Consider the following 27,745-nt stretch of genomic DNA (forward strand, 5'->3'; position numbering starts at 1 on the left):
AAAACAATTATATTGCAGATTGCCTCTTTAAATTAAGATATGTGGTCCAGAAAAGGTACCTGTCATTTGTTAATGTATCAGGAATATAGAAAACGTCTGTGAAAGGACGTAGGAAATGTAACCATGTGGACAGTGATCAGGCTCTCAGCAAACCACTATGATGCTTTTTCTGAGGATTCTGAATGTCATTTTAATGCAGATATAGCTGAAATAACATGTGTGTGCTTATCTTGCATGCACCACCTCCTGCCTGCTCTTCCTTCTCTCTCGTCGTTCAGTGCATCACCCAAGGCAATTTAGGCTTGAGTCAGACTGCACCTTTACTGGAATGAATGCTTGGCTGCTCCTATCGCAGCAAATCTACTGCACAGTTAAGTGGCTCAAAATAAATAGTGAAATGCATTCCATCACAAGAGCACTCTATCCTTTGCACATGAAAGCAGCACGCTTACACCCAAAATGTGTCCACGTTTGCCCTGTTATTTCTTTTAGCCTCAGTAAAATTCATGTAATTCATCATTCAGCCAGCATCATTTGGAAACAACATAGCATTCATACCAGACTATGGTTTTACCAAATGCATCCTTAGGAACATACCTGAAATCTTTCGCTTTGTTAGGGCAGCCCTGTAGACTGGTTGGCTCCGGCCCTGGGAGTTCATGGACTGCAGGGAGACGACATACACGGACTCTGAGGCTGTGGACCAGGGAGTGAGGGATGAGATTCTTGTTTGGATTTCTCAGAAACATACATCCCCTGGGGGTGGAGGGGGTTCTGCATTCCTCCTCCCTTCCCCTTTTTCCATTTTCTCTTTCTGGGGGCATTCCCACTTCTTGAGGACAACGAAGGGCGAGCCCAAGAACTGCAGGAATTAAACCCAAAAAGAACACTATTGTATTAGAAAATGGGGAACCGAGTTTTACCAGTAATTCCTGAAAAATAGGTTTCTACCTCATCAGCATCAAAAAGAGATAAAAACAAAATAAAACCATCAGAAAGAGATAAATGCTTTAAAAAAGAAAAGAGTAACATGTTTACCCACATAATTCCCCCAATTTCTTTCTACTTCCAGAATTGGTAAGAGGGGGTTACTGGGTTTTTAATCTGTTACCAGAAAGAAAGAAGAAAAGAAAAGAATAGCCAATGTGCAACACGAGTAGACCAGGTCTTTCTTTCCCTGTGGAATGCTGTGCCCTTCAAAGCTAAAATCCTCAAAACAGAGTCTCTGAAGATTTACTAACAGCACATGGAAGACTTTCACTGTACCCCTTATTTCTGGATGGTTCTCTCAGTCAGTTCTTGCCCCCACCCTCTGAGGATCCCACTAGCATGCAACGAAACTCGAACTTGAAAATTGAACAGTTGGTCCTTGAATAACACAGGTTTGAACTGTGCAGATCCACGTTATACATGGATTCTTTTCAACCAGATGCAGATAGGATTGTATTCCAGAGATGCCAAACCCGTGCATAGGGAAGGCCAGTCTTTGCTGTATGTGGATTCTGCAGGGTCTTGAGTCTGCACGGATTGGGGTATACTCAGGGAATGATGGAACCAATTGCCGTGTATACCAGGGGCCATTGTAGTTGGAGAAAAAAAATGCAGGGATGGAACAAAACTTGTTCTCTCAATTAGTATGGAATCATAAAGTCTGAGACCCAGGTAAAACCTTTTTTATTTTTTATTTGACCTTCTTATCTTATAAATAAGGACATAAAGCTCTAACAATTGAGTGACTTGCCCAGGGTCACACACTTAATAACTCATAATCTATCCTGAATCCAAAATTGCTAATGCCTCACTCCAGACTCTCTGACCAAGGCTCCTGTTGCAGCTTTAATCATTTCAAGAATAAAAATGTGGCAATCTGGCCTATTTCTAGTACTGATAGTTAGTACTAGGTAGGACCTAGGTCAGTTAACGGAAGTGACACTAAGATCCTAAGGGGAGCTGAGAGCACGCACTCTCTCCTTCAGGCACTGTACATGTTCAGATGGCAGCAGGAAATCATTCTTTTGTCTTTACAGGCATGTTGTGCTAAACATGAAAGAAGACTTGTGTTCAAAATTCTCACACAGAGGGACTGTTTATGGAGAGTGAGCTGCTGTAGAAGAATCAGAGGTTTCAAGGGAAGAGGATAATATTTGACAGCCTGCTCTCTACAGAGAGAAAGCGGGTGATACTCTAGCCATAAATGAGTAAATTATTTATACAGAGGCACTCGGCATTCACCTCTTATTCTACCAGAAGATTTTTAAATGTGTGTTTTATAAAAGGGAGGGAATAGTTTGTAACACTTGAATACACAGAACATTAAACTAAGCTTCTATACGGAAGAGTCACTTCAGATCTGTTCGTTACTCGGTGCTATTGACGACGGAATCTCGCCAGAAGTAAAGAAACAAACAAACAAAAACAGCCATTCAACCTCACAGTCCAGGGACACATGTAAGTAACTAAACAGGGAAAGCAGTGTCCCATCATTTCTCAAGAACCACCAAGAAAAGAATAACTTCCCACAACTGAAATTTGTATGTGCCTTCAATGTATTTCTTAAAGTTCTGAGATTTTTTTTTTAATGCCCAGATTTCATGATTTGCTACACTCTCGAAACTAATCTTGGCCCAAGGTTACCATTAAGAAAAAGTTTTACTCTGCAGTAAACACAATGACAGCTCTCTCCTGTGCTAAGCTTCTCACGTGCACTTCTTCATTGAGTCTTAACAAGGCCCCGCGCAGAAGCTACTGTTGTTGTCTTCACTTCACAGACAAGGATAACAGGCCCACCCAGGTCTGCAGGCATCAAAGCCTGACTCTCAATTACTGCAGATGAGGAGGGGCGGGTGCAGAGCTGAACAGGCCGCAGACACCCAGCAAGCTGTGTCTTCCTCATAGAGATATGATGAACATACAATGGTGTCAAGATGACCTCTTTCTGTGCCCCTGATTACTGAATAAAGAGGGAAATGGGCCAGATGAGGTGGCTTACACCTGCAATCCCCAGCATTTTGGGAGGCCAAGGTGGGTTGATCATCTGAGGTCAGGAGTTCAAGGCCAACCTGGCCAACATGGTGAAACCCCGCCTCTACTAAAAAATTCAGAAATTAGCTGGAGATGGTGGCAGGTGCCTGTAGTCCTAACTACTTGGGAGGGTGAGGCAGGAGAATCACTTAAACCTGGGAGGTGGAGGTTGCAGTGAACCAAGATTGCGCCACTGCACTCCAGCCTGGGTGACAAAGTGAAACCCTGTCACGAAAAAAAAGAGAGGAAATGAAATTCCCAAAATGGCCCCAACGTCATCAGCCCAGCGACCCCAGGAACCCCCAGTCAGTGCCACCACATTTGCCCACTTTCCGACCTCAAGTGTGTAATGGACGTGGCACAAATGCCCTCCCCCACTCCCACAGCTCCTTGGTGACTTGTAGAAGGAAGTCCCTTGCTCCCTCTCAGCTCCGCATCCTGCAGCCTCCTCTCCCCTGACAGTTCCATGGCCCCTCCAGCTGCAAGTCTTTACCCAAATGCCACCTTCTCTGTGGGGCCTCCTGTGACAGTCAGTTCAACACTGGGGCCTCCCTGGGATCGCGTCTGATGCACGAGATGCCCAGTAAGACGTGTTTAGTGACAGAGAGTGGCTCAGAGAGCGGCTCTCCGCTGCAGGACATAAGGCCCACCCCTCAAGGTTCCTTAGCATGTGACCACTCTCTGTAGTACCAAGGGTTCTGTGGCCTCTCTGGTATAAACAGTTTGAAAATCCCATGCAGGATAAGTGGGTAGACAGGCTTCCCACGACATGGCAGGTCCATTCCAACACCTTGAGGAAAATCCACTTCAGCCCCATCCTGCACCACCTTTTCCCCATGATGGGGCAAGCTTCCAGGAGCCCTCCTCCTCACAGTGACCTCTTACATCATTCACGGTAGCAAGTCTAGTGCTTTTTACGTGTGAAAATTTAAGAGCTAACTCATTTTACCAGAAGCCCAAGAGGCTGTCCTGTCCACCCAGGTGGGGACCAGAACCCACCCAGATCTCAGATCCAATATTTGCTCACGTTCAGGCAGCAAAAAACATCCTTCCACCATGTTCAGGTGAGCCAGCAGTTCACTACTGAAGAAATAAAAACAATGACAACAACAACAGATCCAGTCAGTTGAAAAACTTATCGATGCTAAGTGACACTTTAGTGTGCGCCATTCCCAAAAGGCTCAGAACAAAGCGAGCTGTCCGTTGAAACAAAGCTCCCCTGCAGCAGAGGAGATGCAAAAACAGGGACTCTATTCTCCTGCGGATATGCCGTGCAGAATTTCACCCGCATCACCAAAGTAGAGCCAGCTTACCTGTGCCGGGTGGCTCAGGAAGGAATGACTGAAGGGTATACAAATTATTCTGTGGCATCAGGGGGTTGAGTCTCTAATTCGAGGTCTTGCTGCTAATACTAAAGTCACGCTTGGCAAAGGACATCCAACTTGAGTTTCTCCTTTTGCTTCCTGCATTCCCTTGACATTTCACGTGCTGCTGCAGCAGAGGGGTGGCTGGTCTCCTTTGTGCTTGAATAGGTCTGGAGTCCGTACACTGGGCTGGCTTTGACGCTGTGCCTGGCTCTCTCAGCTGCCTATGCTACCATGTGGAGACCACGCAAAGGCACAAAACTCCATGCGGCCAGGCCGTGCCTGGAACACCCAGCCCGCCCGTACCTGGAACACCCGCCAGGCAGCAGAGTTCCTCCAAGACAGTCTTCAGCAGGTGCCTGAACAGCTACAAACAGAATAGGGACATCCTGGACTGTATCAGGGAAGGGATCTGATGTGACCATCCACCCAATGTCTCCGCCAGATCAAATCCAAACTGCTGACATGTGGAGTAGAATTTGGCCTGCATCACCAAAGTTGAGCCAGCTTACCTGGACCCAGGGAGCTGGCCTCAGAGGTCCTGAAGAGCACAGAGCTGCTTATCCAGGCTCCTAAATGCATGGTGGTACCTTCTGCAGAGTTAGGAGCTCTCAGAGCTCCTAGGAGTGTGGTCTCGCCAGGCTTCCGTCCAAGCCAGTGCTCTGTTTCCACACAGCTGCTGCCTACCTCAGCTGTTTCCTGAGCACCGTTTCTGTCTGTGCAGGCCGGCAGCTCTCCTCCTAGGCAACTCTCCCCTCTCCTCCTTTACCACGCCCTTGTCTGGTCTCGCCTGTCGCTGTCTTACTGTCTGCCCATCCCTCTCCTTATCTGAGGGATTTTACCTTTTAAGACTAAGAGGCCCCAAGCAATGGTTGCCAGGCTGCCTTCTCAGCATCGCCTCCCAGCATAGCACACACACCTTCCCCCACCGCTCCCACCTTCAGCCTCCATACCACGGGGCAGGAAGCTGAGATGCCTGCCTACAGGCAAGGGAAGAGGCCCCTCCAGGTAACGGAAGAGGCTCCTCCAGGTAAGGGAAAGTGCCCCTCCAGGTAAGGGACGAGCCGCCTCCAGGTAAGGGAAGAGGCCCTTCCAGGTAAGGGAAGAGACCACTATAGTTAAGGGAAGAGACCCCTACAGGTAAGGGAAGAGGCCCCTCCAGGTAAGGGAAGAGAAGCCTAGGTCTTACATGAGTCTTCCAGAAGGCCCAATAAATCACATCCTTTCCCTTGCTTGAGTACTGAACTGATAGGAAATGCCAGAACAGTCATTTGTGGGGGCTAAAAACCTTATGACAGTGGTAAGAAGCAAGCTGGGGAACATAGGGCAAGTATGCTTTACACGGAACCCAGAATTAGGCTCTCTGCTCAAGGAGCCCTGGGCCCTCATGTGCTCTCTGTGGCCTGGCTTCCCCACAGGGGCAGAGATGAAGGGCCCAGCCATGCTTACCCCATGCTTCTTCCAACACACCAATGAGAGAAGCAGGAAGCAGGGGTGAGACAGCTCTGGGCACTGTCTCCACAGGCAGGAAGCATTAGGCCCGAGGGATATGTCGATAAGCCGTGCCCCTCACAGAGCCAAGCCTATGGCCGCTATCCAGGCTTATGGATGAATAAGGCCTGCAAAGATCAGGACTCTCCCTCCAGGCTAGAACAAGCACATAATCTCTCCCCATCACAGCAAAGGTTCCCATCAGCATTCCCTGGCCAGTGCTTCCTTTACCCAGTAAGGGGTAGACAAAAGGGAGGATAGCCTGAGTGATGGTTAATACTGAGTGTCAACTTGATTGGATTAAAAGATACAAAGTATTGGCCAGGTGTGGTGGCTTATGCCTGTAATCCCAACACTTTGGAGGCTGAGGTGGGTGGATCATCTGAATTCAGGAGTTCGAGACCAGCCTGGCCAACATGGTGAAACCGCATGTCTACTAAAAATACAAAAATCAGCTGGGTGTGGTGGCATGTGCCTGTAATCCCAGCTACTCGGGAGGCTGAGGCAGGAGAATCGCCTGAACCCAGGAGGCGGAGGTTGCAGTGAGCCAAGATTATGCCACTGTACTCCAGCCTGGGCGACAGAGCAAGACTCCGTCTCAAAAAAAAAAAAAAAAAAGATACAAAGTATTGACCCTGGGTGTGTCTGTGAGGGTGTTGCCAAAGGAGATTAACATTTGAGTCAGTGGGCTGGGAAAGGCAGACCCACCCTCAGTCTGGGTGGGAACAATCTGATCAACTGCCAGCTCAGCTAGAATATAAACAGGCAGAAAAACATGAAAAGAGAGACTGGCCTAGCCTGCCAGCCTACATCCTTCTCCTGTGCTGGATGCTCCCTGCCCTCAAACATCAGACTCCAAGTTCTTCCGTTTTGGAACCTGGACTGGCTCTACTTGCTCCTCAGCCTGCAGATGACCTATTGTGGGACCTTGTGACTGTGTGAGCTAATACTTAATAAACTCCCCTTTATATATGTGTGTGTGTATGTAGCATATATATACACATACACATGTATATACATATACATACACATGTATATACATATATACATACATATATACATATATACACACACACATATAGTCCATTAGTTCTGTCCCTCTAGAGCACCCTAATACAGCCTGACTTGCAGTTTCACTCGGCTACCATGTCTCATCTTAATGGGACCCAAGGCCCAGTGTCCTAGGATTCTAAGACAAAGCTTCAAATAACAAAATGACAAAAACGGCCAAGATGACAAGATTAGATTCAAGTCCAGGAAAATGGCCTGACTCGAGTCTGTGCTGTCGGATCAGGAAGCAACTGACAGGCACTAGGAAGGCAGCCTGGGGCTACCACTAACAAAAGGTTAAAATGATGGCGTCCAGAATGGAGATGGAAGAAACAGTAGAGATTCAAACCATTGCAGCACCTGGCAAGTGGACATTACAACTAAAATACAATGCTCTGTCATGAATGAGCTTCTCAATATTGAAATGATCACAAAGACCATGGAAACATTGAATACCAATGAATGTGAAACTCACCTAGCTTTTTAATTTCGTGTGTCCGCTCATCTCTTGTCAGTGGAACATAATTCATCTTCCGGCCACTCTCCCCATAGCCCAGGAGAAAACCCCGTGATCTGCGTGGACTCTTGGCTCCAGACAGGCGTGGTGCCTTCCATGCAACGGACAGCCTGTCATCTGAGGACCGGACACGCACACGCAAGGGCTTGTTGGGCACTTCCTTTTCTTAAAGAGGGCAGGACACAAAAGTGGTTAGACGGTAGACCACTTAGAGTTTGCCATCATGCACATAAGGTTTCCAGACACTGAGCCTCAACAATTAGCTGCAAAGCATCAAACATACATGTCTTGGTAACTAATTCTACTAAGGACATTTTTCCCCCAACGGTATCCATACTCTATCCACATATTCCGCCCCACGTTTCATACCAAAAGGTCTCAAGAAATTAAAATAAAACATTCCATGTTGTCAGACTGCCCGCCAGAAATCTTGGATGTTTGACAGTGTCCCTTTTTATCTATTTCCTTTTGTCCCCATTAGGCCAAAATTATATATTCTCTGGCAAGAGCTAAAGGTCAGTATAAAAATATAGCAGAGAGACACTATGTGCTATTTATATCTCTCCTCCAGAAAGCTTTTTCACTGTAATGTAGAAAAGATGGGCTTTCCTTGACTTTACAATGAATCATTAACTGATTTCTATTTTGGTCCTAATTTTTCTTCCATGTCTAAGTCTTGCTCCTCCAGACAAAGCCTGGTCATGCTACACCATCGCTGCTATCCTCTGTGTCTGCTGTTTCTTTTTTCTTGCTACATTAATCAATTTTGAGAAATCCTCTTGCTAAGCCAATCAATCTCAAGAAACGCTCTCACTGTGAACTTTCCCAAAGCAGGGCATTCTGGTGGTTAATACTTAGTGTTTAACATTTTGCTTGTATACCAAGTAAGAGCTGGTGTGTTTGGAAACAAGGGTTATGGATCATGTGACTACCACCTTGCCCTCTTTTAGAATATGCCACTAATCACATTGTAAGCCCTCATTTGGGGATCCAGTTAGGCTAAAGAGCACCTCTTTAATTGTGTAAGGCAGTTACTTCCCAAGCATTCTTCCTCCATATATACATTAACCCCATCACCAATTCTGACTAATTTTATTAGACTGGAAAATTCCCAGCTAGGCTAACATTTCAACACTAAGACATAAAAACAAAATCTAATATCACGATTTAGCATACTCTTCAAGAACACATAAATCAATAGCCTTTGGAGATGATGAAATAGCAGACACCTGGTTCCAACGTCCTGAATCTAACCAAAAGGAATATCCACTTGTAGATTAGCTGGAGTTACCCAGCCAGTCACTGGGCACCCCATTCCTACAGGCTACTAAGAGAACACCATGTCATGTTCAACAAATACTTTCCCTAATAATCAAGGTCATAATTGTTTTAAAGTTTTTTTGTTTTCCGTCCAGAAGTATAATCCAGTAAAATGAGCAGATCTGCTGAGCACACACACACACGGGTCTTATGTGAGCCAGCTGAAACATAAATCATTGAGCAGAGGCAGCATCCTCTGCCCTGAGCTCTGCGCCAGTCCTGAGACCTTCCCAGCCGTGTGTGTGGGGATGGAAACCGCTCCTGGGGGTTACACTGTCCCTGCTGGGCGTTGGGGAGGATGGCAGGTCTCTGCTCCAAGACAAACCGATTCTGACTCGGCAATCCCTGACACTCAACAGTAATAAGCTGCAATAAAAAATGTTTAAAAGGTCTTTGAAATTTCCTGAGGGGCGGGGTCCCTGAGGAGCCAAGTTCCAAGGACAAGGAGCCTGGTCACAGATGGCACAAGCTCATTGCCTGCAGTGTCTGCCAGTGGCTGTGTCCTGCACAATGCCAGGTTCACTAAACATGAGCCACATACCCCAACAACAGGGACAACAGCTTCCTGCTCACTGCACACACTTCCCCCTTCCAGGCTCTGGCTTTGCTGTCCATCCTAGAAGGAGACCAGGCCCACCCTTCCAGGCTCTGGCTTTGCTGTCCATCTTAGAAGGAGACCAGGCCCACTGAACGGCTTTGGGGACAGGGCCAAGGCTGGCTCTTGCAATCCCCCTATGTTATGAAGCGTTTTGCTCTGCAGCAAGCCCTCACATAGTTCATCTAGTTGTCCTTACAACAGCTCCAAGATAAGTAGGATAGAGTCATCACCCCCATGAGAAATCTGTGGTTCACAGAGGGGAAGTAGTAGCTGACAGACGGTCACATAGCTGTTTAGGGCCAGGCAGGGACCTGAGTTCAACCATTTTGATTCCCAGTTTCATCCCCTTTCCATGGTGCCCCTTTCATTTAAGCTCCCCCTTACCCCATGGGCCATCCCACCAACCTCCCAACCTCTTCTAATTAATGTGAAGCAAGGGTTTTGAGTCAACAGGCCCCCTTCAGAGTATTAACACACAACTGCCTTGCCCAGTAGGCATTACATATAACCAACAGTATTCTCAGCAGGTAGCAAATGGACAAGAGAAGGACTGTCACCAAAGACCACCCGGGAAGAACTGTTCCCTAGACAACATGGAGCTCGCTGTCTCCGTAATAACCGGAGTGAAGTGAGAATGTCCTCCCTCTAAACACAATGGTCTCTCTTTCAAACCTTTGGGTTTAGAAAAACCAACCCCATTTTTTTCAAGTATTTTGAAAATTTCCTTTCTTTAATACTCTGGGTTATATATACCATCAAACATCTTTTATAGATCATCTGGTAATCCTCTTTTAAACTGATGTGCATATTAAGAAAACTAGCCATATGGTTCAAATTCATTTGCAATTAAACTATTTAAGTGTTTTCTCTGGGCTGTATGTGATAGCCTCACCAAAGCCTTCTGAAATTCTCTAATAAATCTTTGTAAGTCTTTTATCTTGAAAACAGGAAGTCACAACTGCCAAGGGTAATGGAACTCACATCTAACAGCGTTGGGTGTACTTCAGACTTGGCTGGACACATTCCCTCAACTGCTCCTGGTGCAACGTAATCAGGTGAATTGCACTCAGAACTGGCTGATAACAGAAGACCTATGGCAACTGATTATATGTCACCCACTTGGCAGGTCCCCTGGGTGAAAAAATTACCATCCAAATTGCAGCAGACCTCAGAAACCAGACAGGATTCAAATATTTCTCCTGATTTGTGCCACCAGCTTTGCAAATTGGCAAATGTTCTGAACTTGTACAGAATCAAAATCTCTTTTTTTTTACAAAGAAAAAAAAATCTAAAACTCAATATGATGTTTTTACCCATTCTATGCTAGTTAAACTTGGTAGCTTCTGAATTGGGCTTGAAGTCACAGGCTCTAAAGTCAAAGTCTGCATCAAATCTATTACAGGTTATGTGGCTTAGACTTCTCTCTGAACTTCAGTTTCTTCTGTAAGATAGTGCCCAGCATTTGGGCTTTGTAATATAACCTTGTAAAATGTTCGGTGCCATACCTGACATATGCTGTATTAAGCACACTAGTTGTGTTTGTGGCCCTGACAAAAATGAAATCCCTCGCTTACTAGATTCACTACCTGAGTGGGCAGCCCCCTTCAGAATGGGAGCTGTGAATGTATCACAGAGCTTACCACCACGCCTTGCATACAGGGGCACTAAAAAAAGTGTTTCAAAGAAGCAAATGTGAACAAAAGAGAGGGCTTATTGCCAAGGACCCTTTACATTGAAAATCTTTTCAAATCTGAGGTTGCCCATAGCCAAATGAAGAGTGTTATTCATCATCTTCATCAACATCTAGCAATTATCAGTGACTAAAAATCCCTGTCTTCGTTGGTGTAAAAGAATGCATGACCACAGCTGTCTGGTGGCCGCTTTCTCTTGGCCCAGGTCTTGTCTGGCAGGACATGCTCACTTCCCAGCAGAATGTGAGGTTTCATTCCGTCTACAGCCTTGCAAAGCCGCAATTTATCTGGTTTGTCCCACTGACCAATCCGACACTCCACTGCGCTGACCACCAGCTTCACCAAGATGGTCCTGGTGTTTATCCCCGTGACCTGAAAGAGCAGACCTGCATGCTCACGGGCCTCCAAATACCCACCTCACCCCAGACAGCTGCCCCACCATCCCCAGCACCAGCCTCCAGGATAACTGTGGACACCAATCTGCATGTGGGGGTGGGGGTCAGGGTGTGTCCAGCCATTTAGACCACAGCCATGGTGCTCAAAGTTCAGTGTGCACCAGAAGCACCTGGTCAGGTGAAAACACACCCTGGCCTCCCACCTCCATCAGGACCAGGCCTTCTGCACACTCCTGATGAAGAAGCTTGATAAGGAAGAGATGAGAAGCCTGAGAGGAAGAAGAAAGAAGGGGCAGGGAAAGGGGAGGGAATGTGTGTCCGGAAGCAGTGAAGGTCGGCTGCTGATAGCCGGATGGGGGCAGGACATCAGCTTTGTGGACCACACTCTGCATCTGAACTCCCTGACCCCAGCTCATGCTCAGGCCCAGTGCTGCCTGACGTCTCCAAACTTGGTCAGCTCCAGCAAACACCTCCCCAGCCTGCATCCATCACAGGCTCATTCTTCCTGTGCAAGTTCTGACACATAATCCTTCTGAAATACCTTTGAATTAATTTACAGTACTCTTCTTCTACATACCCAATATTTGCAACACTTACTGTAAAGTCTCTCTTTAATGCCATATTTTCTCTCCCATAAGCAGCCTCAATATGTGTAACTATGTACTGGGTTTCTGTGATACTTGGTTAGGCCCAGCTAGTTAACAATAAGGAGAAAGGATAATTGGCAGCCATCCTTGAAATCACCCAATCACAGCCCATTTGCCCACCAAAGAAGTGAGGCTCAGAAAGGCTAAGGGAACATCTCAAAACCAGACAGCAGGAAGCTGAAGCCAGAATTGGCACCCCATCTGTCAGATCAGTAGCCCTAGCTCTCTCCATGGCAGCTCTTGTTGAGAAGCTCATGGTGGTTGCAGAGTTGGTGTCACCAGTAGCCATGTGTGGCACGAGCATCACACCTTCTCCAGGGGAAGGTCCTCTTGGTGCCTCCCAAACCCCACTGATGAAGGATGTGGTGGGCAGCACCAGGATGCCCTGGCACGACGTGCATGTGCCCTACCTACAGAGAAGCTGGCATAGTTCCCAAGGACCAGACTGCTCTTCAGGGGACGTCAGCACCATCTGTCCCATCAAGATCTGCTCGTTGCACTATTCCTCTTAAATGTGTGAGTGTCTAGTGCTCTGGGAAAGATCCCTGATGAAGAGTCAAGCATCTGGCCAGCACACTAAGGACAGCAACACCCTGCTTCCTCCAGAGATGCCAGAGAAGCGCCCCTCAGCCAACCCCTGCAGTCAGTAAACTCTTACTGCATTTTCAGGGGTTGGAAGAAGAGAAGAGGTCTTAAAAGCAAGGGGAAAAAAGATGAAAAAGAGAAAAGAAAAAGAGAGAAAGGACCTTGATCTCCCCTGAGCTAATCAATGTCAATTACTAATGTCATGGATCGTGGAAACCCAAAGAGCCTTTATAAAAAAAAGCATTTGCGCTAACTTTCAAAACAAACCAGACAACATCACCACCTTGAGTTTGAGATTTCTGCTGCCCACAGCAAGCATCCAATATTTCAGAGACTCTGGCTCCCTGTGTTTCAGGATCCTGCCTGACATACTGGGTGTCATCAAATCAGGAAGCCTTAGGAAATGCCACTTGATATGAAGTCAAGAAAGGGACGTTGCTGTCACTTGCTGGTGCAAGGCTGCCGGCATCTGTGCCCCCAAGTGTGGTACCCTAAATCCATCAGGACAGTCTCAGGTACAAAGTAAACTCTTTAAGCCATCCTGGGGCCACTCCATTTCAAAGAGTTTGTGTTGTCTGTTTCACAGAAGAACGGCTGAATCACTCTATCACTTAACTAAGCTTTCTTCCAACTTCTCACCAAAGTTTATCTAACAGCAGAGAGAATGAACCCCTCCCCAGAAGCCTGGAGCATGGAAATTCATTCCTAATCTTCATTTTTATCTCAAAACTGCATTTACATTTTATAGATTACTCCATAATATTTTGGTGTTTGTTTAAAAACTAAAAGTAGGCTGGGCATGGAGGCTCACAGCTGTAATCCCAGCACTTTGGGAGGCCGAGGCAGGCGGATCACCTGAGGTCAGGAGTTCAGGACCAGCCTGACCAACATGGAGAAACCCCGTCTCTACTAAAAGTACAAAATTAGCTGGGCTTGGTGGCATGCACCTGTAATCCCAGCTACTCAGGAGGCTGAGGCAGGAGAATCGCTTGATGCCAGGAGGCAGAGTTTGTGGTGAGCCAAGATCGCAACACTGCACTCCAGCCCAGGTGAGAAGAGCGAGACTCTGTCTCAAAAAAAAAAAAAATTAAAAATAACATTTGAATGCCTGGCCATCAAGAAAATTCTCCCTGACCTTATGCCTTCATGGAATCTTGGTTGTGTCACGTTCTCCCAAGTTCTGGGGACCCCAGTTTGAGAAGCCCTGAGAATCACTGATATGGAAGTGGCTTCAGGATGTCACCCAAAATGTCAATCAGTAGCTGACTTTGGTATTGACCCTAGTAGAGTGCTATGAATATCAACAAAAACTACTTTGTGCTATCAGTTTCATGGTAGAGGTCTGAGGCTGTGCTGGGCTACAGAATGCCAAGTGGCCCTGAGACTGTGGTCATCCCCTGCATTAGTGACAATGCAGAGCTCTACACGGGATGGCCATGAAGCTCTTCCCACAACCACAAGAATTAAGAGGGTCTACAGTTGCTTGCATGGATACGGCCCTCAATTTGTATAGATCATAAGCCTTTGGAGGGGAATCTTTCCCTTATCCTACCACTGTTTAGGCAACGCTAGAGTCTCTGTGACCCATTTGTGGCAGTGGCTTATCTCTAGGCCCAGAAGACCAATACCAGTTGCTCTCCTCAGCCACCTCACGATTCTGATGTAGACATCGCTGTGCCATCTGCAACAGCAGCTTGGGGTCAGCCCTATCCCGAGTCCGGCTCACTCGCTCCCCATCCCCAGCCCAATCCCCACCAACACAGTGTGGAAGGATCAGTCAGCTTCTCTGGGGGACTGGCTATGAAAGTTTCCTCCATTATTGGCATGAGTATATAGAGACAGTAGAAGCATCTACTCTAGATCCATCTGGTGGTGCTTTAGTTCTCAGCCATTCCCCTACAGGATTCATGAGGGCCACAGAAACCAAAGAAGGCAATAATCCTTTTCCGGTCTTAATGGCTGGATCCCTACAGTATAACACAGAGATGGCCTCATAGCCTATAAGCAAAGAGAAGGAGTGTTAAACATTCTAAGGAAAACTAGACCTCAGTTCAAAGGGTTTTGATTTGTTGGGGATTGTTTGTTTCAGTTTAAAGTTCTTCTGTATTTATTTCCTTTGGGAATAGAATGGTAAGTAATGCAGTTGTCTTCTGGCAATCAAAGACTTTGTTTTGTTGAATGGCTATTGGTTACTTCAACTTTTAACTGTTCTGCAACACCCACACACATTGGCTTCACTTGCAGATGAAAGATCCAATTACAATGTATGAGTAGGTTGATAACTTTAAATAAGGGAAGTGCTTCCTTCCTGGTCTAATATCTGAATTTGCAGGGATCCCACAAAAGCTGCTTCCCCTCTCAGAGGTATCACAGACCCACACCTGCCCTCTTTTTCTCGCAGACATCCAGAGAAAAGCCCAGATATCAATCAGAAAACAGCAACTGAACCCAAGATGCTGGCCTCATCAGAAGTATTAGGTTTTATTAAACTACCGTAGGTTCTTCCAGAACTTGAAGGCAAGTGCTTCATGCAGGGCTGCCCAGGCAGGGACCACCCATCTCCCACCTTCCCAGGGACCCCGCCCCTCACACTCGGAACAACCGCTCATCAGTCTCTGAAATAAGCACACGTCCTGGTGTCCTAAGAAAGCGCCTCACCCCCGCTGTTTGTGTCCTCACATGAAATGCCTGTGATTTCAGCTCAAAGGTAGGAAAAGGCTGCGTCCAATTAATCTCTTTTCTGGCCAGCTAGCTCCTTCCTGCCTCCGTTCCATGGCATTTCTGTGGGGGCAAGGGGGGTGCGGTGCCAGCAGGGACTCCTGAGGCCTTTGCTTCTCCCCAAGGACATCTAGCTAAATGGAGTCAAACAGCTCCTCACACAAACCTCTGTCTCCCACATTTTTATTACCTAAAGAATGGGCTCTACAATTAGCAAAGTCTAGCTATATTTTAACATGAGAGGCAGCTTTGAAACGAGCACTCGGATAAAGAGATCCAAGCCCTTAGGATGGAAGGGCTCATTCTGGGGCAGTACTTCCTTGGGAGGGAGTAATGGGCAGGCCACCCCACAGTCCACGGATCTGGCTGTGCAAACACCTCATCTTCATAGACCAGCCAGCCCAAAGAATTCCAGTTAACAGATGCACACATCTTTTTTTTTTCCCCAGGCCCTCAAAGTAGCAAAAGGCAAGAAATAGAATCTCTGATCAATGGTAGCACCAATCTGAGTTCAACAAATTGGCTTGCCCAAAACCCCCTGAATCAACATTGAACTAGACACAGATGACCCCAATCTTCTCACAGGCGCTTCTGCAACATCCAAGCCCCAGCTCTTGTCAACACTCTTGTCAATGCCCACTCCTCTACCAAACACAGGTATGGGGCAGAAGCCATCTCCAAATGCATTTCCACTGAACAAACATCTCCTGAGCATCCACTGGGCAATTGCCCCAGGCTCTGGAGATAGGAAGATGAGTAAGTCAAACTACCCTGCCCTTGAGGAGCTCACCTTCCAGGCCATGAACCAGAAACTTTTGCCCTGTGAACTGCACACTAAATAAAACTAATATTGGCATGAGAAAGCTACTGCGAAAATAATGCCACAGGCATTATTAATTCCCCATTGTCCAAAGGTTTTGATTGAAATTGTACTGGGAAAGAAGGCAGTCTTTGATTCATAATTAATTCCATGATTTTGAATTGGGGTACATGTTAAGCACGAGTCTGGTGCGCAGCAGCTCCACTGCCTGGCTGCAGAAATATCTAGTGGAGCCCTTGCTTTGCCTATTGGTTTACTGTGCTGGCACCTTTTGCACCAAGTGTCAATGACACATGTCAGTTTAAATAAGTTGACATGGCCAGCTCCACTGGTTCATTCAGCAGAATTCCGCCATTGCGAACAGAGGGAAGGACACTCAACAAGGGGACCCTTGGAGAGGTGCTTTCCAGCGTTTCACTGGCGACGAGTGTTTCTTCTGCGTGCCTTTGGTGTGTTCAGGTACATTCTCAAAATGCAGAAATTACAATTTGGCATTTCTTCCTTCACTAATATGACTTTTGAATGCACTGACCTAAAATATTCAAAGTAGGGTAAAGAAATAAGAAAACAGCCATTTGTTCAGTATGATAAATGGTTTCCTACTACTCACAAAGCTTAGCATCATTCATTAAAAGTGGAATCAGTCCACTCAGCCTCATAGATTCATGACATTTCAAAACTAAAAGGAAACTTGGAACCTTAGAAAGAACTATGGAGCCTAAGAAAGTTCTTAGAAAGGAACCTAGAAGCTACTTGATGAATCCTATCATTTCATAGCTGAGAAACCTGAGGTGCTTAGAAGACGGGGGTTGCTGATGGCTGAGTGCTAGTCAGGGCCTGAACCTGGAGCCGGAGCCAGGTGTTCAGGGGTGAATAGTGTCGAGATTACGGTTTGGTGGATTAATTATACTCTTGAATCAGCAGATCGGGGAGAGAGCCATCTCAAGACATTAGGTTTAGAGTTTTCAACTTCCACATCAGTCATATTTAAATAAACTGTCAAGATAATATGTCTGAAAATTGGTGCTCGTGTTGATGAAATAGTGACAGAAGGCCGGGCGCGGTGGCTCAAGCCTGTAATCCCAGCACTTTGGGAGGCCGAGACGGGCGGATCACGAGGTCAGGAGATCGAGACCATCCTGGCTAACACGGTGAAACCCCGTCTCTACTAAAAATACAAAAAAAAAAACTAGCCGGGCGAGGTGGCGGGCGCCTGTAGTCCCAGCTACTAGGGAGGCTGAGGCAGAAGAATGGCGTAAACCCAGGAGGCGGAGCTTGCAGTGAGCTGAGATCCGGCCACTGCACTCCAGTCTGGGCGACAGAGCGAGACTCCGCCTCAAAAAAAAAAAAAAAAAAAAAAAAAAAAAAAAAAAAAAGAAATAGTGACAGAAAAGGCCAAAATACAAGTTTGGGGTATACATGTCCCATCATTCTGTAGATATGTCCATGAAAAGAGTGCTAGATAAGAAATATTTACAATGCCAAAATATTTACAATGCCGAACTTTGGTTTTTCCTGTTTTCATAGTTTCATTGTTTCGGTGTCAAATAATTAGTTCAACAGTAGGTATTAGCTTTCTGAGCCAGGCACTGGGAGGGATCCAAAGATGAATCCCGCCCCAGATCTGCCCTCAGGTCTACCATGCTTTCCAAGAAACTGATGTAGATGAAGTCAGCCTTAAAGAGAAGGTGACAACAGCCCTTCTTTGGAGCCAGCAGGAGGGAAGGGAGCAGCGAGGGTTCAGGAGGGAGAAGAAGGTCAGCTGAAACCTTCATCCCACCCAGGGAAGGCGGAAGCAAGTCACCTACTAGAAGTGAAAGGAACCCAGGCCAGGAAATGGGCTGGAGCAAAGTGGTGACATTTTGGACTAGCCACTGTGGCAGAAAGTAAGGAAACTGTGTAAGGACAATCAGGAAGTGGCCAAGCAGCACTGAGGGCCTGGATGAAGTGAGAAAACCAGCTCTGACAAGCTGTTGTAACTCAGATCAGATTAGCTTTTCATCTGTTTCACAAAGCCCAGTCATCAGCATGGCAGACAGAGAAAGCTGGGGGTCCTGGTGGAGCGATGGGCAGAGGCAGCACTCCAGCAGTGAGGCCGCTGAAACGACGGGGGCAGACCTGCATGTGGAGTGTGGTTGGAATGATGGGACCTGGATAAAGTAAAGAAGAAACGGGACAGTGGCAGCTTCTGGACCCCGCAGCTGGGAAGGGTCTACAGGTCCAAAGTCTACTACAGTCTGAAATGAAGCTTCTGACGCGAGGGCGTTGAGGAAGTGAGATGATGGTGATCAGATGGGGATTCCAGGAGTCTAGATTTTGGAAGGGATCAACTCCATCAGTAACTTTAACTCCATGAGGGGAGGTGGCAGTTAGAGCCAGGAGGTGAGAATATCAAATGGGTCATTGTCATGGATGCCTGGCATAGAGACCCACTATGCACCAAGTGCCTGAAGGTGTTGGATTTAGGGAGCAACCCGGAAGTCAGTGGGTGACCAAGATAAGGAAGGGAATGGCTGGTCCGCAGGTGAGTGTCACACAGCATCAACTGGAAATGGCCAAGGAGTAATTGTGGACTCTATGTTGAACTTGAGTCCAACCTACCATTTGTCCAAAAAAATGAGCAAGCATCATGAATTATATAATGTAAAGAAAAATGAGGCAGAAATTAGACTTTTATTTCAGTCCTAGGCCTAGTGTAGGCTCCAAAACTTGAGAAAAGCACAGAGGACTCTATTTTTAGAAAAACCTTTAAAATGATTAAATAGATATGATCATATTCAGAACTAAACTTAACCAGAACCTAACACTGTTTTCCAGATGAAGAGTTTGACAAAAGCTGACTAACTAGCGGGGCTGAGGCCCTAGGCTGGCGGGTAGCAGAGTGGACACGTGTCTGTGTCCCTGTCCTGACCCCCAGCGCCTGGCTCTGCACTGCCAGGTTACTCAGATCCAGTTACAGAAAAAAGCCAAAACAACTTGCAGAAAAGAAGTCTGCAGAAAAGCTACATAATAGTATTCCAATAAATGAACAGACTTGTGACATCTCTTCCCTGGGGACAGAACAAGAGGATACAGGTTTCCATCCCAGCAAGAGGGATTCTGCATTAAGTACAAAGAAAGCTTTCCGGCTGGGAGAAGTGAGATGAGCAACACAAGAGGAGCCAAAACTGCTGCCCTTGCACCACATTCTCGCTTGGTCCTGTCATTTCCTGAGTCCCGAGAGGTTTCATATTTGGATGACTGACTAGTCTGGGAATTGCTTAAGTCTTGCCCAATGTCCAGGACTCTCTGGTATGGTCCTCCTCCTCCTCCCTACATGGCTTCACCCTCACAGTCCCTTACGATCTCAACTTGGTGCCGCCATCTTATCAGGGTCTCCTAGGTTCCCAAACCCTCACTCCCATCTGCTTATTCTCTATTACAGTACTGTTGATTTTTAAAATAATTTATGATTGTGTTATGGGTTTCACTGTGCCCCCTCTGCCAGATTCATATGATGGAAGTCCTAACTCCAGTATCTCAGATGTGACCATATTCAGAAATAGGGTCTTCAAAGAGGTGAGTTAAAATGAGGCCATTAGGCTGGGGCCTTAATCCAATTTGACTGGTGACCTTATAAAAAGGAAATGTGGACACACAGATACCAAGGATGCATGTTTACAAAGAAAAGGCCATTTGAGGACACAGCAAAAAGGTGACCATCTACAAGCCAAGGATAGAGGCCTCAGGAGAAATCAAACCTGCCAACATCAGGACCTTGGACTTCTAGACCCAATCATCAAGAGAAATAAGTTTGTGTTGTTTAAGCCACCCAGTCTGTGGCATTTTGTTATGGCAGACCCAGCAAATTAATAGATTATATGCATCATTTTGTGCATATTTGTTTGTTATCTTCCTTTCTTATTAGAATATAAGTTACATTGAGGTGATCCCTTGTCTAGCTTATACCTCTAGCACCTAGACCTCCACCTGTAATAAGTGAATTAAATAATTAAAGTCCTATTTTTAGGTAAAGACAATTAAGTTGAGATAGCTGTAAGCCTGCAAAAGGAGATCTTCTGGAATCAGAACTGCAGCCATTGTTTCTAGCAGCTTAAAAGAATAGCCATTCCTGGCCTGGTGCAGTGGCTCACGCCTGTAATCCCAGCACTATGGGAGGCCGAAGCAGGCGGATCACGAGGTCGGGAGATGGAGACCATCCTGGCTAACATGGTGAAATCCCGTTTCTACTAAAAAAAATACAAAAAATTAGCCAGGTGTGGTGGTGGGTTCCTGTAGTCCCAGCTACTCGGGAGGCTGAGGCAGAAGAATGGCGTGAACCCGGGAGGCGGAGCTTGCAGTGAGCCCAGATCACGCCACTGCACTCCAGCCTGGGCGACAGAGAGAGATTCTGTCTCAAAAAAAAAAAAAAAAAAAAGAATGGCTCTTCCTCTGGTTTCTGAGAAAACACAGGAAGAACGTGTGAGACCCTATCAGTCAAAGCACTAAAGTAAATCCCTTTGGACCTTACACCAGCTGCCCATGCTAATGTCTGCATTTTTGAAGACAAATTCCTCTTTGAATGAAGACAGGGAATTCTGAATACTTCTTTGGTTTGACAAGATTATCATATATTTAACAATTTCTTGGAATAACAGCATATCATATTTTCCAAGCCTCATCAAAAGGTATAGATACATGGTGATCACTTACTGATAATTTCACATAAATTATTATTTTTACTAACAATGAAATGTAATTTATGAAGTACTTTAACCTAGTCTGTGCATTCTGGATATTCCTGTTTTTTTTTTTTTTTTTAAGTTTTGCTTTATATTATATGCTTCAAGTGGTTTGAGCCAGCAATTTCTTCTGGTATCTTTTTTAATCACCATGTATGACAAATTAAACATCATGTATTATAGCAGAGTGGTTGGCAACCAGGGCCTACAAAGCCTCCTGCAGACAGAAGTTAAATAATCTCACAATACATACAACCAATCATGAGCTGGAACACGGCTGTCTGATCCCTGGTCCCCAGGGTTTCTGCTTGCTTACTCAGAAAGGTCACACACACTATTAAAGAGGGCATAAGAAATTAATTACTTCTGAAAAACCAAGAAAATCACTTGTTCTAAAGCTACTGTCATTCAAAAAACTTTATCAGGAAGGATGTAAAAATAAAACGCTTATTTAAAACACAAAATATAAGATACAAATGCAAGGCACAAACATCCAACAGTAAAAGGTTCATATGTGTCTGTTTACGTGTGTGTCTCCAGAGGTAAACAACCTCTGAAAATAAACACCTTTTCTTCCTTTGCACACTTGCTAGGTGTACTAACTTGTTGACCATTTTACTGTCAGTATTTCCATGGTTTGATTCCTGAGCTCCTGCTCTTCTTTCTGCTAATCCTCAACCACTCATGAGTTCTCCATTTCAACTTCTGCCCTATAGCATGACTCCTAAGTCCATGTTCTTACTTGCCTCTTCCAACTTCCATTCTGTCTTCTCAAATCACCTACAAGCCATTTCCATTGCAACACCTCATAGTCATTCAAACAAGAACACTTAGCCTCTCCCCAAAAGCCAGTTTTCCTTTCTGATTGTTTTGTTCTTCCACTCTCTTTTCATATAGCATGCACTGTGAAGACCACCTACACCATCAAATCTGGTCTGAAAAGCAGATAAGTATCATTAGTTTCATCATACTCACCTTCCTGTCAACAATAATGCCAGATTGATATATTTAAACACAGGGCACATGAAAATAAAACATAGCTCCTCACCACAGTGCCTTTGAGATATTACCCAACCACATTCTGAAATAGCTGCATTCATTTTACATTATTTTTTCACCATCAATTAAATATATTCAAGAAACACACAAGAAATGTCAACACTTTTCTCAGTAAGTAAAACAATATGACCAGACAACATGAACATCCAAATGAGAAAACAAACAAATACACAAATATGGAGCAGAGATGGAAGGTAGGTCATCTAACATATCACAAAATATCCCAAGGTTATAAGAAAAAAGCAAGACTTGAAGCAACATATTAGCCCATAAAAGCCACTATATTGGGGGTACCCCATTCATTGATTCACAGGTAGAAGAGCTATAAATATCCTAATCTGGTCAGTACTGCCATCTCAACCACCATATTTGCCTGCGAAGAGGGCAACAATATCCCCAGATTTAGACACAGACACTTCCCCACATGAGAACACGAAAGAACGGTGAACAGTAAGCAACACTGGTTACAGTCTAGTTCATCGGGTGCACAACAGATTGACCAAGACTGTGTGGCGTGTGTGTTAGTTTAGCGATGGGAACTCAGTGAAGGTTTGTGAGCACATGTGTGTGACGGAAGCACAACTCTCTTGCGAGACGTTGCTTCAGTGAAAACATGAATCTGACATGAAGGAGCAAGTAGTACCTGTGACGGTTTCATTAAATGGTCCTGGACCCTTAATGGGAAAACCATCAATCTCGATCCATTCACCTCCTAAATTAAGGAAATGCAACTTGATAGTTAGAAACGAGGACTGTTGGATTTTCCACATTACAGTGCATCCATAATGTATAACTAAATGATCTTTTCGACAATCTTCAAAAGGATCTGCTCAGCCCATATTAGTGACTCGACACCTCAGCTTTACAGACAATACATTTTTTGGTCTTTTACACACGGTTTACTCTAGCGAGTATTCAAAACGTCTGGATGAAATGCTAATAACCTACATTAAAACTCTGTTAAAAGAAAGGATAAGTCTCTTCCACTTTTCAATCTGTCAGCTTGCTAGGCAAGTCTAAAAAGTTCTTGTTCAAAAATTATTTAATAATTCTAAATTTATATTTACTGGAAGAAGCAAGAAGGGATGTTGCTCCCAATCTAAGTAACAACACTACAGCCTCTGATTCTAGATAGGACTTACCAGGTGGGCTTTCAGCTCTGTAAACAGGACGGCTCACTCCACTGTGGTTTTCTGCAGTAAGCAGCACAAAGTACACTACCCCCGGCTCTGAAACATACGGTTCATATCAAGCCACCGATTCAGATCTCCAAGAATGACACAGTTTCACTCACTAACCATGAATAACCATCTTCCTTATACCAGTTATAACCAAATACAAAAATCCAAATTTAGTGACAAGCACAATGATAGCTGTCTCTCTTTTTTTAAATTAAAATCACTAACATTCTTCTCATGCAACTGAAAAACACATGACCCAAATAACATAAACTTTATTTCATACAAGGTACATGACATGTGTAATAAACCTGGATTCATAAACAGTCAACAAAAAGAGCTTTTGAGGGTTTTAATGTGAAATCCATGTAGGAAACAGGAACTCCTTGTCCACTAAATAGGTGTTTGAACATACCCTGTCAGTCACTACTAATAATTTTTCCCCGTTAGGGGCTCCAAATGAAAATCTCCAGTAAATAATAAGAAATGTCAATGTAATTCATCAAATGTAGCACATGGCAAATCTTCACTGCAATACGTAAAGCTTCATTAAATTTTCTCCTTTTCACAATAAAATGTTCCCCTTATTATATCTGCATGTTCTTTTTGACCATTCCAACAAAAAGCTAGAAAAATATATATTTCCTAGAGTCTTGGAAATGCTTATCTTGACATAACTGGGCTTCACCTTTTGACTTTCATCTAGGGGTCAAGGCCAAATAGCAAAGGTCTCTTAGGCTGAGCTCCTAAAGTTGATGGGATGGGAGAGGAAACGAAGACCCATGTTATAGGGGAGGGCACCCTGAACGTGTAGCTCTGCAAAGTAAAACCCTAGTAAGTGCTAGGTTTCCTGAAAATGAATCACTCTCTTGTGATAGGTAAGTGGGGTGCCAATTCCTTGAAGAGATGAAAGTCTGTGGGTATTTCAGGGTATGAGAGCTGGAGAGCTGAGGGTTAGTTCTGTCAAAGGTCATAATGACAATGACATTTCTCAAAGTAGGGAGCATTACTATAACAAAACTTCACTCAGTCCTCAAGCCAGAGGCCCATGAACAGAAGCCTGGCTGATGCCCCCTGGGATCAAGACTGGTGTGACTTCTGTCTCACTGTGGCAGGGCCTGGTGGCATTCAGGGTTTGGCACGACCTACCAGGCTAATTGGGAAATGCCCTGGGGTCAGGCAGAATGCAAAATCATGCTTCCCCAGACACTTTCTCTCTTTACTCTGAGCTTGTTTGTATTTCAAAGAAATTTAATCCACATGTGTTTGATACCCGTAGAGTTAACTCATCAGAAAGTTGTCTGGGAGATACTATTTGTTTTTTAGTGAGCTCCGTGACTCTCTTTTCACATGTTTTTCTTCTCTGTAGCCATCATGACAACCCGAGGTTTGAGCAAGCAGATATGATCGCTCATGCCTTTGATCTGATAGAATCTCCATTTAACCTCACAGCTGGCCTTGGGGAGCCAAGGTGATGTGGAAGAGATTAAGGGAAATGGACATCTAGCTGAAGCCATGAGGAAGGGAGTCTGTCTTCCTTCATCTCCCTTTTATACACTTTCTGCTCTGTTGCCCAGGAAGCATGATGTCAAATGCAGGAGGTGGAGAAGGAGTAAGTGTGGTCAGCTGTGGTCAGGGGACAAAAGCTGAGGAGCCCATGATCCACTAAAGGATCAAAGTGCTAAGGTGGCACAAGAGGAGACCTGTTTCCTAAATGCTGACTTCTGTTCCTTCCTTATGATCCATCTTAACATTGGGCCATGACATGGTGCAAGAATCAATGGGGCTTTAGGTTACTGGAATTAAAAAGTAGAAGATGGAGGATTCAGAGGCAGCCCGAAGCCTAAGCCCAAAACCAACTACATCTGCACTTATAAGACAAAATATATTGAGGCAAGATCTCAAATATTCCAAACCTCCAGAATCAAGTTAAAATCAAATTTAAATAGGGCAAAGTGTTACACCTTTAACGAGACGTGGCTAGGCATAACGTATTCCATGTCTACAGGGACATATGACTTGCCCAATCTCTGATTATAAAATGGCATATTAGTTCGAAGTCTCTAGATCAGCCCACTCCATTGTCTAGCAGTCACGTTTCTACGAAGTAAAAAAAGGATCAATCTACTTTCTGAAAGCACATTCAGAAACTAAAAATCATCTGCCTGCATCAGTTTGGAGATGGGAATACTTGAGTTCACATGCACGTATGGGGAAGCCCAGGTGCCCAATGCCGGTTGTCAAACAGCAGCCCCCTCAGAACTCAGCTCTCCATTCCCAAAGAACCGCAAGGGACTTTGAGCCCAGCCATGGGTTGTCTCACCGTCATCCTAAGAATGCAACTGAGAATGTTGGTGCACAGTTAATTCTGACTGGGAACAAGATCAGAGTGTCACTTACCCACATCCTCAATAAGGAAGGAGTATGTCTCGGCATTCACCTTGATGTATTTAAGACTTTTCAGTGACTTCCCATAGGCAATGTTGTAATGCTCCACAGGTCTACTGGTAGCATCTTTGGGTGGGTCCCACGTGACTTTCAGGCCCATTTTAGTGGACAGCAGTTTCACGTGCCTTGGCTTCAGTGGGTGGTCAACTATGTAAACAGCGCAACTATCAACTCATGGCAATAACAGATTGGGAAAATGAATTTTTTTAATCCTCTTTGATATTGTTAGGAAGACAGTAAATGACGTTTAATCAGTATGATCTGAAAGACTTTAAGTAAAGTCATTACAGTATGACAACAAAACACATATACCAAACCCACAGGCCTTTGTGTATTTTGGATAACTGTGGGTGGTAAATTTAAACCAAAAGGGAAACAAATCAAAATAAACTCTAGGCATTGGCTGGCTTGATTACACTGTCTTGCTAGTGACAGAATAACAAATTAGTAATTTGCCATATTCTCTAGTAGCATTTATATAGTAAATAAGTTATTAGTATGTTGTGTGATACAGTTGGACAATCTTTAAACACCTCTGAGAGAACAGTATAAAACTGTCCTGATTAAGAAAAATATCCATTGTATTCTAAGTGAGATAACAGAAGCATTTATTTCCACAAAGAAAACAAACCAAGATCATCAACAGCTTAAAGGGGTGGTAAAACTCTGGTTCTATCAGCATATATCTAATTTAAATGCTTCCATATTTTGTTCCAGAAGAAAACAAGTTAGTACAAAGTATGATCACTTTTTTAACTTGACTTACGAGGTTCCAAAGAAATTCACTTCATTTTCAAAATTACTAAAATGAAACATAACATTTTGTCAAATAAAATCTCTCGACTCACTATGTAACCCATATTGTAATGCAACATAATATAAATGTATGTGAAATATTCAAGCAACAGTCAAACACAGTCAAACAAATCTAGGGCAAACCTGGAACTGAAACTGACTATGGAGTCATGCTTCCGGAAAGAACCTAAAAACAAAACCAACAACCTTTAAACTTAGTAACATTAAGAAAAACGCATTTGGAGTCTCAGGTAAGAAGAAAAGGAAAGGAGCATGTTTCGTGATGACACATATGTGAATTAGTATGTGATTTTAATATTGGATGAAAATTCTGAACAGAATAAACACAGATAAATTCTAACACACATCACTCCCCCCAAAATTGCCCATTGCCTCTGGAGTAAAATGATTAGCAAGGGAAAGAACTCCTTAAAGAAATTCAAGGGTCGAAAGAAGAGTATGAATTTGAGGATTTTGAAGCATTAGAGAAAGAATGTCTATTCTGGAGACAAAAGCATGATGTTAGGTATGGACACAGATAAAAAATCTACAAAGCATTCCCTCCCAACTCCAGAGCTGAGGTTTCTGTAAACCTGTGAGGGAGAAATCACAGGTAAGTAGCCTCATGCTCTCTGGGAAATTATGAGTTGGAAAGACTATGAAGACACGAATCAATTTCTGGGTGTTTAAAATTAGCAGTAGTGGTTACTCTTCTCTAATTTTCATTTACCTTCCTTACCTACAAGCAACTTCAGCAGGAATCATTCCCAGGAATCCAACATTTCATACTGACTAAAAGGTGTGTAGAAGCAAAACAAGATATCTGAAAACTACAAACGGAAGCTCATGGTTGAGCGTTTCTCCCAAGGAAGAAAATGAATGAATGAATATACATATAGCACTTTGCTTTACAGATCAATTCCAATCTCCCTCAGGAAAAGTGAAATCTTGAATAGACATTCTAAAATGTGAGAACTGTGAAACCCAAATACTGTCACATTTTCTACCAGCACCAGTGATTCAATCAGTACACAGCTACCTAGGCCAGAACATTACTTACTTTTAATACCGACACATGAAAAGAGCAACTTATATATATGTTCATTGTTCTTCCCTGCGATACCTTGCATTTATCCTTGGGCACAGCATAAAGTAATTTCTGTGCTGAGTCACACAGCTACACCAGGGACGGAGCCAACTACACACATGGCTTTGCCCAACTCCAAAGCCCAGCTCTGCCAGAAGCTCATGCTCCCTCGGAATTGGTCTCTTATTATCAACGGTCGATGACCATATCCACTGAAACATACTATCCTAAAACAAACTG

At 44.5% G+C, this 27,745-nt stretch overlaps 1 protein-coding gene across 1 annotated transcript in view; it reads right to left on the minus strand.

The window, feature by feature from the left end:
- The window catches only part of FNDC1 (fibronectin type III domain containing 1), a 102,860-nt gene that overhangs the window by 49,037 nt on the left and 26,078 nt on the right, over positions 1-27,745 (minus strand). The window contains exons 2-6 of the mRNA XM_033234900.1: positions 25,576-25,770; positions 23,140-23,226; positions 22,641-22,709; positions 7,402-7,608; positions 598-696 (exon numbers count right to left, since the gene is read on the minus strand). Of these exons, the coding sequence (XP_033090791.1) occupies positions 598-696; positions 7,402-7,608; positions 22,641-22,709; positions 23,140-23,226; positions 25,576-25,770 (657 nt within the window). The remainder of the gene's footprint in view (positions 1-597; positions 697-7,401; positions 7,609-22,640; positions 22,710-23,139; positions 23,227-25,575; positions 25,771-27,745) is intronic.

The sequence above is a fragment of the Trachypithecus francoisi genome, unplaced genomic scaffold (genome assembly GCF_009764315.1).
Source record: "Trachypithecus francoisi isolate TF-2019V2 unplaced genomic scaffold, Tfra_2.0 Lachesis_group15, whole genome shotgun sequence".
Lineage (NCBI taxonomy): Eukaryota > Metazoa > Chordata > Mammalia > Primates > Cercopithecidae > Trachypithecus > Trachypithecus francoisi.